The sequence below is a fragment of the Anoplopoma fimbria genome, chromosome 3 (genome assembly GCF_027596085.1).
Source record: "Anoplopoma fimbria isolate UVic2021 breed Golden Eagle Sablefish chromosome 3, Afim_UVic_2022, whole genome shotgun sequence".
Classification (NCBI taxonomy): domain Eukaryota; kingdom Metazoa; phylum Chordata; class Actinopteri; order Perciformes; family Anoplopomatidae; genus Anoplopoma; species Anoplopoma fimbria.
Genome location: NC_072451.1, coordinates 3,695,400 through 3,708,809, shown reverse-complemented (window position 1 = coordinate 3,708,809; position 13,410 = coordinate 3,695,400). Strand labels below are relative to the sequence as shown.

Below are 13,410 nucleotides of genomic sequence, written 5' to 3'. Positions count from 1 at the left end.
AAGAACTGTGTCTTAATTCTTTGAACATTCAGTCTTGCTGGTTGGTATAGTACTATATATAACAACTTCCACATTCTTCATACTGTATCTCTCTCTTTTTCTGGTCCCATTTCAGCCAAAAACTGAGTTTACTTGAGCGAGTTCGCCTTCCCAACGCGCGACCATCGGTTGGGTCGGGCAGGAGGCTCACTGGTCACACCGACTCCATCGAGGAAAGTCCCTCCAAGGAGCCCAAACCTGCCGGCTTCAGTAACCGGGAGCGCTTCCGCACCGCCTTCCGCATGAAGGCCTACACACTCCGCCAGAGCTCTGAAGGTAACGAAAATAAAGTCCACCATCATCAGTAAAAGGTTTGAGTTTGGTTTATAGGATTTAGGTTATTTAGGTCATAATCGTATTAACTGTCTTTGTGTTTGTCTTCGTCAGATGGCGGAGGCCTGGCAGAACCAGCATTAGAGGAGCGGGGCTTCCCCCCAGACATCCTCATGGAGGAGATGATCCCCACACTGAAATTGGTCATCAGGGCAGTCAGGTCAGGAGCTTTTTAATGTGCATTTCATCATGTCCTCCAGCAAAGTCTTAATGAATCCATGAAACTTCATTGTTTAAGAAACGTACCATGATATTATTTTTATAAGAAAGACAGATACAGTTATATGATGGGATGATGGGTATGGTTCATATAAGAACAGGTATTATTTTGCTGTAATTAGTTATTGTACTGTAACACTCTTTTTGGTAACTCCAGGTTTCTTTTTCTTGCTGAAGTGTCATAGAATCATACTCCAGGATGAGTCAGTACACCACAGACAAAGAATACAGGACAGAGAACAGAACCATCTTTTTGGAGGTCATTTTCAAGATGGTTATTCAAATCAGGATAAACCATTTTTGGTGCCCAACTAATCTGCCAATACATAATAAGATTAGGGCTCAGAAAGCATGTATGTTTCAGTCATTCCAGTAGGAGTACAAGGGTGAAACCAGAGAGTGTGGGCAGAGCCCACTCTTGGTTGCAGTGTGCTGGTAAATCTATAGGCCACACCGTTGACATGATGCAGGAATTCAATCTAGTGTGAGGGTCTGTGAGATGAGTGATTAACCCTGTGAAAGCGCTGCTTCCTTCCACACCATTATTTCAGGTCTGAATGGGTCTGAATGGGATGCTCAGACCTGGCGGGGTGTCAGTTTCAGAACCTAAGACTTTCCTGCCAAACACTGAAGCTCCTGCAGCAGCCGCCGACGCTGGGAAGAGTCGTGTTCAAGTCTGCTCAAAGTGGGAGTTCTGTGGGACAAAAGAGGGAGCTCAGTGGGTGGCGGGGTGGGCTCAAGGTGGGAGATATGTTCAACGAACTGAAAGATGTTGGGTTTAATCCAACGTACAATCAACAAGTGTTGTGTACCCGGTCTTTGATACCAGGTACAGGTATGTAAAGTGTGAAATCTTACTTTTCCAGGTTGGCTACAACATGAGTTTGTGCCCCAAGTTAAGGAATATGCGTGTCTTTGGGTTTTGTTTATGATTGATCGTAAGAGAGCACAAGATTGAAAGTGCTTCTTTTGCAGCAATTACTGGCTTTGTTCCGGCTTGTTGTTGTGGAGCTGAGGCTGAAGGCAATGTTGTCGTTCCAACTCTTAGCTCATGAGCTTTGGTTCTTCACCAAGAGAATGAGATCATATATCACAGGGTGGTTGGGTTCACCAAGAGACTGGATGAGATGCTGAGACATCCAGAAGTACCAGAGTGATCGAAATCAAAGTATTTATGAGCAGCTGTTCCTTCGTATCCAAAGGAATGTGGGTGGATTATGAGATAATAGGCTCCTGGGCACAGACATGCAAAGGGCCACACCAGCTCTCCTACAAAGCAGCAAGAACAGACAGACTTTTCAGTTGTAAAGGCTCTTTTTCTTGTTGTTTTTTTCTCTCTTTGTGATCATTTTGTCTCTTTGTAGTTGTTGCTGTCACTTTGGAATGGTTTTGGTCACTTTGTAGTTATTTTTGGTCTGTTGTTGTTTTGCTAATTTTGTGGTTGAGTCCTTTTTAGGCTCTTCAGCTCCTTTTCATAGTGGTTGCAAGTCTCTATGTCTCGTTGGAGCTGTTTTGCATCTCTTTGTATTTCATTTGGTCTCTTTGGAGTCTCTTTGTGTGATCATGTTGTATCTCTTTGTAGTCATTTTGAGTCTATGTGTGGCTATTTAGTTCCTTTTCATAGTCGATGTAAGTCTCTGTGTCTCTTTGCAGCTGTTTTGCACCTCTTTGTAGTTGTTTTTGTCTTTGTGGAGTCTTTTGGTGTCTCGTCGTATTCTTTTTATGTCCTGGATGGTAAACATCTCTTCTAGTGACATTTTGCAGGCTCGTTAAGTAATCCTTCCATGGACAGGAACCAGTGGCGGCGGCTTGGGTCCCTGATTGGGATGCCTCCTGGTTATTTTAGGGATTTCTGGACACCGAGAACATGCTGGAGGGATTTCATAACCCATCTGGCCTGGGAATGTCTCGGGACAGTGACCCAGACCAGAGAGAGGGTTTTACAAGTTTGATATAAAATAATTCTGTCACTTTAACGTTCAAACTGTTGAATTGACACTCTTTCTTTTCACAGGATCATGCAATTCCTCTTGAACAAGAAGCGGTTTAAGGAAACTCTGAGGCCTTACGATGTCAAAGACGTGATCGAGCAGTACTCTGCTGGACACCTGGACATGCTCTGTCGAATCAAATACCTCCAGACAAGGTCAGCAGCTACACTGCACATCAGGGAGTCTGTTTGATATCTCCTCTTCCTTTAAGCTCATCCTGTTTCTTTTCCTTTAAGGATCGACATGATTCTCGCCCCTGGACCCCCCCTCACCCCCAAACAAAAGAAAACTCCAAAAGCGCCCTTTACCTACCCGCCCAATCAGTCGCCCAGGTACAGAATGTTATAAGATTTTATTGCAATATAAGACTAACAAAAGTGCCAAAATAATGCTAGCTTTATCTATTATATTTACTTTACTGTCTGACTTTATGTACTGTACAAAGGCTGGTATTTTTTTTCATTTTAACAATGAATTGCTTTGGTTGCATCTTCGTCTTGTTTCTCTTATCATGTAGTACATTTTACTATGTGGTTGGCTGTAAACAGTTCCAACTATAAGTAACACTTTGTATTTCTAAGGCAGTTGCTCTGCGCAGGTGAATCTGTTGTAACAAATGTCTGTGCAGTCCACGTCTACTCAGTGTCCTTGTTTTTCAGGCATGAGTCCTACCTATCCAAAGCCGCTACCATGCCAGATCCCGAAGACCTAAGCATGATGGGTAGATTTGTCCGGGTGGAGCGACAGGTGAGGACGAGAACCGCAAGGCAACGCGTGATATAAATACTGGAGTTTCTAACACTTTTAGAAGTTTTATATTTGAGTCGAACCAAAGAGAACTGTAGGAATATTTAGTCAGATTCAAATGCAAATCTGAAAAGATTGGGTTCCACACGTTGCTGGTTCAAATCCTAAACTGAAATAAATCTGCCAAAGACAGGCAAAGTTATTTGCAACGTACTTTTTATGAACACTTCAACTTTGATGAACTTCAACACACAAAGTTTTTGTTTTTGCAAAGTTGACAGTGCTGACCTATGAAGTGCTGCATTAATGAGTCTAAAACACAGCAACGAGTTATCATTTCTGACTTCCTGTCCCCTCCTCTCTTATAAATGATCAACTTCAGTATTAATTTTCCGTAGTCTGTTATTTATGGAAGAAAGAAAGCATATATGCCGTAACTTGGGAACATTGCTCTCTCTTTTGAGCGATTCTTCCGCTCGTCTACTTTGACATCATTAGATTTGAGGGGGAGTAAAGGCCGTTCAACATGTGAACGGCCTTTACTCGCCCTGACACTTGTAGAAAACGTTTCTTTTTTTAGAAACAGTCGATCATCCGGTGTAATGTGTCTCTGTCTCAGGTGGAGGACATGGAGAAGAAGCTGGACTTCCTGGTGGACATGCACATCCAGCACACTGAGCACCTGCAGGTGGACTCCGCCGGCGCCGCCCACATGACCCTGGAGACCTGCGACCCGACGGCGAACGGTGAGATCCGGCGGGTTTTCTTCAACTACGCCGAGGCGTTCCCGCACATGTCCTACCAGATGCCTTCCAGCAAGGGGAATCAGTACTGTGTCAGAGGAAGAGGAGGCGTGGAGGGGACCGGCGGACGACACGTACCTCCGAACCATCAACCCCCGCCGTCGCACCTCCAACAACGCCACCCTCCGGCTGCAATCCCCACCTACGCCGAGCGTCCCACAGTGTTGCCCATCAGCTCCCTGCAGGACTTGTCGGCGGGGCCGGGCAGGACCACAGGGGGGCGCGGGGGCGACTCGCCACTCTCCATGATGTCGGTGAACCACGAGGAGCTGGAGCGCTCGCTGAGCGGGTTCAGCATCTCTGGGGAGCGGGAGGAAGTGGGGGATTTGTCGACGGGGGCCGGGGTGGCAACCGGAGACGCCGGCTGGACGAGACCCAGACCGAGCTACCTGGCGGAGGGGGAGACGGACACGGACACGGACCCCTTTACGCCCAGCGGGGGGCCCCTGCCTCTCTCGTCCACGGGGGAGGGATTTGGTGACGCTGTGTGGAACACGCCACCCTGAGAGGTGTTCGCGTGACCGCACAGAAATCTGCCACTCTGAGTTAAGACCTTGAATCCAACCCATGCCTCTAAACCCACATCTGCTTGGGTCAAAGCCACACCTCTGGACCGAACCGGTGCGGAAAGAAAGGTGGGTGGAATACGCCTTTGAGCGAGGTCATCGACCTTCAGAGGCCGATCTCTTCAACCGACCCCGGTCCAGACAGAGAGCCATGGCATCGAGACTGCCCAGAAAAAATAAATAAACAGACAGTTTGTCAACTAAAACTCTGTACAGCGCACTCTTCACAAAAATTTAGCTCAAATAAAAAAAAGAACATTAATATACATACTATATACACCCAAAAGCTTTATCGCTGCAAAGCCAACCGCACTGCATGTAAACGCATGCGATTTTTAGTGTAGACACTGCAAAGTTTAGGATATCAGGAAACGGAGAAAGCGATTGAATGGATACATATACTTGCTATGCCATTTTTGTAACACTTATTTTTTTATATGAATACATTTTCATGGTTTTTTGCATGGTTTGCATGATGATGCACCATTCTAGGGGTGACGGTTGGAGAGGCGACAATGGAACCAAAAGTCTCCTGTCTCTGTGTTTCTGTGAGTTTGATCAGTATGTGAATGTGTGAGAGATTGTGGATGAGAGAGGAAGAGGGACTTGGGAGATAAAACTTTTGCCGTTTTTTTTTTTTTTTTTCTGCTGTAAATCCTGACAGAGGATCTCTTCTGTCCAGTAACCAGAATCTCAGATCCCCTCACTTTGTTTTCACACCACTGTGCTCTTGAGTTGTATGTCACCACTTTATGCATACAAACTTTTTCCAGTTTAGTAAAAAAAAAAATGAATTCGACAGAATTTGAAACACTAAATCTCTGCTGCTTTTTGTAGGCACATGAATTCAGGGATATAAACCTGTACGTCTTTAATTTAGCTTCTTGAATGCTGAGTTCAGTTCATCACTGCTCGAAAAGGATTTTACCTGACGATCAAAGGATTTATACTGTCAGAGCAAAGTAGTGGCTAAAAGTCCTAACACTAACGGGAACTAGACTTGAAATAAAACAATTGGATTATTTCACAATTACTACAGTGCTCCATGTATTAAAAACTCTCACCTGAATAGAAACATAACTAATAATATAATTTATACGCTAATACTGGAGATAAAATGTTGAAGTCACGATGAAAACAAAGCCTCTGTCTCATTAAAAGTTAATGTTAAGAGGTTTTTAAATATAAGGACAAACCAAAAATGATCATCAAAGATTTTAGGGAATTTCTTCAACAAACAAAATGAATCCTGAATAGTAGCGTAAAAGTTAAACATATACACTTTAAGTCTTCTAGTTAACAGATCCGATGTTTTCTTACAATGAATTCTGAACAGAGCTCCATGTTTTCTCTATTAAATCTCAACCAGATGTGCTTCGTACACCCTTTGACCTCTTGTCGAATAAACAAATTCAAATTCATAAAGCTCTATTTGGAATGGACGATTATCCTCTAGAGATGGTAAATGGTAGTAAAGGTCATCTGTGTTTTGAATCCTCCACAATTTGTTTTAAATCTGCAAAATACAAATTCTGACCAGGATTCTAGACTTTTTACTGCGCAGAAAATTCAGAAAACTGCCATGAACATGTTCATAAATCATGTTTTGAGTACAAATTCAGGAAGCTGATATACAGTTTATAATCCTCTGATTTGAAGAAGGAATTCCTTTAATCAGTCCAGGTAGTAATGGTCCTGATGAAGTAGAGTAGGAAATAATTAAATCATAAAAACATTTACCAACAAATCTAAAACAGTTGCAATAAATGTGTCCATGAGCCGGTCTTTGTTCCACTTGTCAACATCGCTCAATATCAGCGTCCAAAAAAATCTGTTATAAACGTACAATTTTGGCAGAAAAAAGCTGTTTACAAAAGTGAATTAACTTTTTCCTAAAATCCATCTTTACTTGAAAGTTTGTAACTTAATAACAACACATCCTGCAGAGAGACTTGTAGGAAACGCTAAAGGGGTTTCTGATGGTTCAGACTTGAAGACGAGTCTGAGCTCCACTTGCTGCAACAAAAAGAGCTTTACAGGAGATCACATATAGGCCTGAAACAGCATTTATACTTTAGATTTAGGGCCACCATGATACCGAATGTAATATCTGACAACCAACTATATCTATAGCATGTTAAAGCACCTTCAGAGAGGTGGTGAGTGTTATAGGAGGGCTTCCACGCCGGGCTTTGGAGAGCAAAGTTTTCTGTAACCTGCTTGGAGTGCAATCACACCCGCTGCGTGTTTAATTTACTCAGCAGGAAGGTGGAGTTCTGTTTCGTTTTTTGTGGAACTCATTTGTTTGAGTGAAAGCCAGGAGTTTGCGAAAGTGTCCAAATACAGAAGAATATAAGGAGTCACAGGCCGAACAATAGTCAGTTGTTTTAAGACAATTACACGGCAAGAAAATCTGTGTTTCTATACCAGGATAATAATTAAAGGACAAAAAGAAACCTTAACTTTATTAAAATATGATTTTATTTTCTTTCTCAATGCTTAGTTGTTTTTAAAGGATAATGAACTGGAATAATAATCTGTAAGGGGATGACAAAAACTTGTTTTTTTCTCTCCCCATTTGTATTTTTGTTCATTTTCTTAAACGTTTGAATTGACAGTCGTTTAAACAGCATTATTTAAGTGATAAGAAAATTAAGAAAAAAACGTATTTCAGGACTCCTCCTCGTGTTTTTGTTTCTCTGATCAAAGCGTCTATTTTTTCGTTACTTTATGGTTGTTTTAAGCCATTATTAGGTCGGTTTCTTGAATTCACACAACAACAACAAACCACATTTTAATTGTCATTTGAACTGATGTAACCGGATACTTCAGCGTTTGGTTTGCGTTGCCATTTAGAAGAAGGCTTCTACAACCACAGCCAATGCAGAAAAGTTTGATAAAACATCACAATATGATAAAACAAACTTACCTGACTTTATCTGAATCATCCGACTGTGACAAACTCCACCCGCCTGGCGCTCCAAGCAGGTTAAAACAAGCACCACAGTGTAGTTTTGCAGCTCAGATTGAAGCCTGGTGTGGACGCAGCTACAGTCTGTGAAATGAAGGTGAACCAAACACTTATTATGATAATTAATCTATTTATCTTATTGTATTACAGTTACTATACCTTCTGCTACTGAAGCCCATTCAAATATATATTCTAAAAAATGAATTATCTTGCAATGCGGACACAAATTGTCACCACATTTAGACACAACATGATGATATATCCCTGTAGACGTTCATTCATTGTGCCTCTGAAGCAAGAAACATCTCTCGGAATGACTCGTCATTCTGTATTTAGTGTTTCAGCGCCACCTCATCTCACCACGCTCCAAACACACCACACAGGATTTATGAATGTGAAACTCTGTTTACCTTCTGTTGGGATTTGTCCTTCTTTATTATTATTATTATTATTTTTATTAAACCAGCACACAGTGCAGTCTTACTTTTGTAAATGCTGTTTTGTAGCTTTGTGATGCTTTTTGGCTCATTCACCGAAATTCAGACTCAACATTATTTCAGCTGCACAAGAAATGTAAAAAAGGTTGAAATGTTTAACTTCTCGTTTTCTTTCTCTGTTTTTTATGTCAACATCTAAGTTTAACTGGCGTGTCTGTTCACTGACGTTGGTTTTGTCAGTTTAACCTCTGTGTTTTTGTTGCCTTTGCACATGAAGTCCATTTACAGAACGCCGTTTCGTTGCTTCCATTCAGGATCTTTAGCTCTAACTGCTTCCATTCTAAATTTAAAGGCGTGAATCAGTTTAAGAACATCACTGAGAAGAACTGCAGCAGCAATGGCACATTACTGTTAAATTTAACATTCTAAGATTTTGTGAATTGTTGTGAATAAATTGTCTTCCAAGACACAAAGATGCACTGAAAAAAAAAAGTGATGCTAGCTTTTATTTCCAGTGTGCACAAACTATTCCCTCAATATTTCTAATGAAGTGCTAGCATTACTTTTTACAGTGTTCTCTCTGGTTTTGTGAAAGAGATGACATTTTGTGTGTTATGAACATGTGTATTATTTTCTTATGAAGGCTCTGATTTGTGACCACGTGTTCCTCCAATTTCTGTTTTAATAAAACATTCTCCAGTGGCGTCCTTAATGTCAAACCTCTCCACTACAGGCAGAAGGTGATCTGAGAAAAAAAGTTCAAACCAAGTGACAGAAATTCACGTGCTTTAAGCAGTTTTTTTTACTTTTTTTGAAAGTGTTAGAACTTTAAGCCTTTGAATACAAACTACATATGTCCTTTCCTCAGATTGCTGCTTGTTTATCATAATACCTTCGGGGTAAAACTTAAACTGTTACATGTTCAATGTTTCTGTCTGGTGCATCAGATATGTCTCAAATGGATAACATTTTTACAAATTCAATGCAGCCACATTGTAATCCGTCCACTTCGACTTGTGAATCAATACTTTGATTGACAGATCTACTGGAGAGGTTTTTCTTCAACCAATGACGTCACTGGAGGATTTAAGAGTAACTAAAAAGTCTCCAATGGAAAAATGTGATCACTTCAATGTCCCAACCAGAATTTGGGAGTTTTATTGTCCATTTGCAAGCAATGTGAGTAATCCATGTGCACACATTATATAGAAAAGAGATAACACAGAGAGAATACTGTAACTATTCAGAGACGCATTCTTGGTTGATCCATTCAAAATCACCTCCATATGCATCAGTAAGTAGCAAACAAACCCTTTAACTGTTAATTTGACAATCAGAATTTTGCTGTTTTTCATCTGCCAGTTTCAATTTTTTTTATGTTTTCCAAAACTCAGAATCTCCTCCAACCACCATTGGGTTAATTCAATAATTTGGCCTCCCATTTCTTAAAATGGCATTTCAGCCTTAATATTATCTTGAAGTTGCTACAGTGAATGGAGAAAGATTATTTCTTTGGAATTGACAAACAATATTGTCTCCGTTGTTTTACAGCAAAGGTTGTTGGGTGGTCATTTCCAAACCTTGCTGTAATAGTATCATATGATGTGGTGTTTTGTTTTTCTTGTCACCATTACAACCAGAACAGTTCTTATTACTTATTTGAAGCACCGTTATAAAGACTACACTCCCTAGTTTGGTTTAAGCCACACGTCCCCAAAGTTTCTCTTTGTTTACTGGTGTTGTTGGAAACACAAATATAAGCTGCATTGAGTTTAAATTCAATTTTGGTGTTCTGGCGCACTTTTTCTTTTTTTTTTGGAGACTACATTAAAATCAGGGAGTATATTTTTAACCTGTGGTTCCAGTGCTTGACGATATTTTAATGAATTTCACAGAAGAAAAACTGGATCAAAGTTGCAGTTGTTGTAGCCGCCGTTCACACTTTTTACCCTTCAGCAGCTTTATGGCAGGAAATTATATTCTGAATGTAGAAACAAGTTGTTTACTGAGCCTGCAGGAATAATAACTTTTCATTTCTCTTGATGGATTCAATCAAAAATCCTTCCCCAGTCTTTCAAAACCCACAATCTAGTCCTCATATGAAGTATGAAACAAGCATTTCCAACCCATTTGTGCCCTCTTTCATGTGTACTTTCTTATGTGTGTACGTCCACTTCCATGATCTCTTTCAGCTCTCTGTGAGTGAACTCGTCTGTATGTGATTCTGAGTGGAAAGGAGCACTTTAAGGCACCTGATTGGTCAAGAGGGCGACAGTGCTTGCTGTGATTATTCTGTTAAGTATGATCGTACTCATTGTAACCGCATACCAAGCAATGCACTGATCTACACATTCTACATAACCCGCAATTTTACAGTCATCTTAAATGCTACGAATTATTTGTGCCTTGGCCTTTTACAGTACGGTTCTTATCAATGCTATTTTTTTGTTAATATGGTCTTGCTTTTCTTGCTAAAGCTGTCGAAATGCAGAACAAAGCTGCTTGTAATATCCATGAGGAAGGCTGCAATTACACAGATAAATATACCCATCTGATATGTTTACATTTTACCAAACAGACATGAGCTTTGGACGTATGACGTATGAATTCTTCAGTTGTGTTTTCTCTCTTTTGATGGAGCTAGGCTAGCTGTTCCCTTAGCTTCCAGTATTTTGTGCTAAGCTAGGCTAAACCTATCTCTGTTCTGCACACACAGAGGTGAAACTGATTTCCAAACTCTCATCTGACGCTGGCTAAAATGGCAAAGCAGTATGTTTCCAAAAAGGTTGGCTTGTAGTTATTTGTTTGAGATCCAAACGAGAACATGGCAAATAATGTGGCCTGTGTCTGTAAAATATGTCAGTTATCTGGAAAAGTCTGTCTGTAGATCCATTCATGGTCAAACCAAACTCAAAAAACAATTGCAAAAGGCTAACGAGCTAACGTCAAGCTAACGAGCTGCAATAACTAATTTTCTATAAGCTACATTAGACATGTTAACACATGATAGCAAGATATATAACAAAATACTTCTACGGCATCTCTACGTCACTCCTCCACATTCCAAATATGGTAACTTCCATTCACTGATTGCTAAAAAACAAAATGGTGAAAGCCAAAATCCAATATGGTGACGGCCAAAATGCTGAACTCAAGGCTTCACAACTTCAGCCACAAACCAAGGAGTGACGTTCCAGAAACCCAAACATGTGTCAGCATTTTTTAAATGTCCTGTTCCGTCCCTTGTGTGATTTTTTTCTGCAATAATCCAAAATCTTAAGGAAAAACCTATTGGCTTTTATTTGAGGAAATCAGGGCGATGCTTCCTTTTGGCTACAAAAATGCTTCATCCCTGCAGCACTCTATAACCTTAATTTACAATTCAAACTTCAATTGAAACATCCATGCACCTTAATTGTTCTGCAATTTGAACTGTGAGTATAGCCCTTACAAATCCTTTACAGTGTTAGTTTATATCAAGAACACAAGACCCTGGAAACAAAGGGTCTAGGCTAGCTACTCCACAGAGTGAACTTTTATTTTGTCTAGATCAAAGCATAGCTCTCTAAAAAGTTCCAGAAAGCTATTTGAAAAATGTGCCAAAAACCTTTAAACTGAAGACATTGTTTCATGGTAACTTACACTAGCTACTCTAGCTAAACAAAAAACAATTTTTGCAATATTCTTTACGGCTCAGTGCAGCAGGACCTGTGGATGACAAGGTTGTTTTCACAGATGTGAAGGGAAGAATGATGAAAGCAATGTTCAAGATTATCTCTGCTGCTCTTGTGTAGATGCAACCATCACACTCTGGGAAAGAAAAGAAAATGCCTTTCCAAACGTGGACATTGGATAATACAGACAGCTTTGTGTGAGTTCATTTGACAGCAGCTTTTTTGGGGTCAGAAAAAAAAGGTTTTGATGTTCTTAGGTTTTATTTAAGGGAAGTTTGGACAACTTTACACTAGTGGCCTTCAGAGCTGTGCATCATTTTTCTCATTCCAGTTTTAAAAAAAGAATTTGCCATTTCTATTCTGCATTAGACCACTTTGAATATTTTTGATTTGATGATATAATATGCAAATGTATTCTTACTTGATTTTTTAATTTTTTGTCTTTTCAATTGCACCAGTTATTAATAAAGTATTGAATTGAAAATTGTTTGACTGGGCATTGTTTGACGGTGAGATGAACTGTGTGACTTGGCATTCTACGTTTTTGCAAACAACAGGATACGTTATTTTTCTGAACCCTCCTAAAAAGTTTCATAAATCGGTTTCACAGTTGCAGAAACAGTTGCAATGACACGTAGTTAACCTTGTGAAGCGATTGGATAATTGGACAATTTTTGTACAGATATTAATGTACTAACGTCAGAACTTAACAAGGTAAAGCAACAAAAATACGTAACAACGTAACGTAACAACATGACATTGTTACGTAAAAACTTTACGTAACAACATAATGCAACAATGCTACAACTTCACATCATAATGTAACAACTTGACCTAACAATGTAAAGTAAAAACGTCCCAATGTAATGTTACAACGTAACATAACAATGCAATTTAACAATGTGACAAAAAGTAACTTAACAATGTTACTTATCAATGTAACTTGCCATCCTAACTTAACAACCATAACAACAAAGCGTTATCACCATAAAAAAACAATTTGTGAAAGTGAAAGTTAACTTTGAATTTCACATGGGATAACATCATCAGATCAACCCTCCCACACACTCTTAGAGGAATTTCTCGTTTGTTATACCATGTAACTTCCAACATGTCATTCAAAAATGATTGTTCTATTTGTTACGTCACTTGCTCGGACCAAATGCAAAAACGTGTCCATGGTTTGAGGAAACCAAATTTGGGCTGTTTTAGGCATAATAAATACTGCAGCATCAAAGGACGCTTCGTCTAGTTAGTTTTAGTCGTGCTCACAGTAAAATGTTTCCTAGAAAGCAGACGGTTGAACTTCAACCCAAACAGAAACATCTTGGAGACCAGTTTGAACAAAAGAAGCCATAATAACCCAAACCTGCAGCAGCTATGCTAACTACAAATGTGTGAGGTTTACTGTCGGTGCTGCATTTACACTGGTTTTCACTAAGCCTGGCAGGAGAAAAAAATAAACTCATTGTGCAAATGAATTATTACTTCTTGCTTACTGACTTTAGGAGCAGCAGTAGCAAATTGTATTTCAGTTCCTACTGCAGACACACAAATTCACTTCTAATGACTACTCAATGTCAGCAGCCTGTTTTCCTTGAGACTCTCGTTGATATAAATTTGATTTACT

At 39.9% G+C, this 13,410-nt stretch overlaps 1 protein-coding gene across 1 annotated transcript in view; it reads left to right on the top strand.

Moving 5' to 3' along the window:
• Positions 1 to 4,638, top strand: part of kcnq3 (potassium voltage-gated channel, KQT-like subfamily, member 3) — an 84,954-nt gene extending 80,316 nt beyond the window's left edge. Inside the window, exons 10-15 of the mRNA XM_054596392.1 lie at positions 116 to 315; positions 427 to 532; positions 2,606 to 2,737; positions 2,819 to 2,914; positions 3,242 to 3,329; positions 3,949 to 4,638. Of these exons, the coding sequence (XP_054452367.1) occupies positions 116 to 315; positions 427 to 532; positions 2,606 to 2,737; positions 2,819 to 2,914; positions 3,242 to 3,329; positions 3,949 to 4,638 (1,312 nt within the window). The remainder of the gene's footprint in view (positions 1 to 115; positions 316 to 426; positions 533 to 2,605; positions 2,738 to 2,818; positions 2,915 to 3,241; positions 3,330 to 3,948) is intronic.
• The last annotated feature ends 8,772 nt before the right edge of the window (positions 4,639 to 13,410 follow it).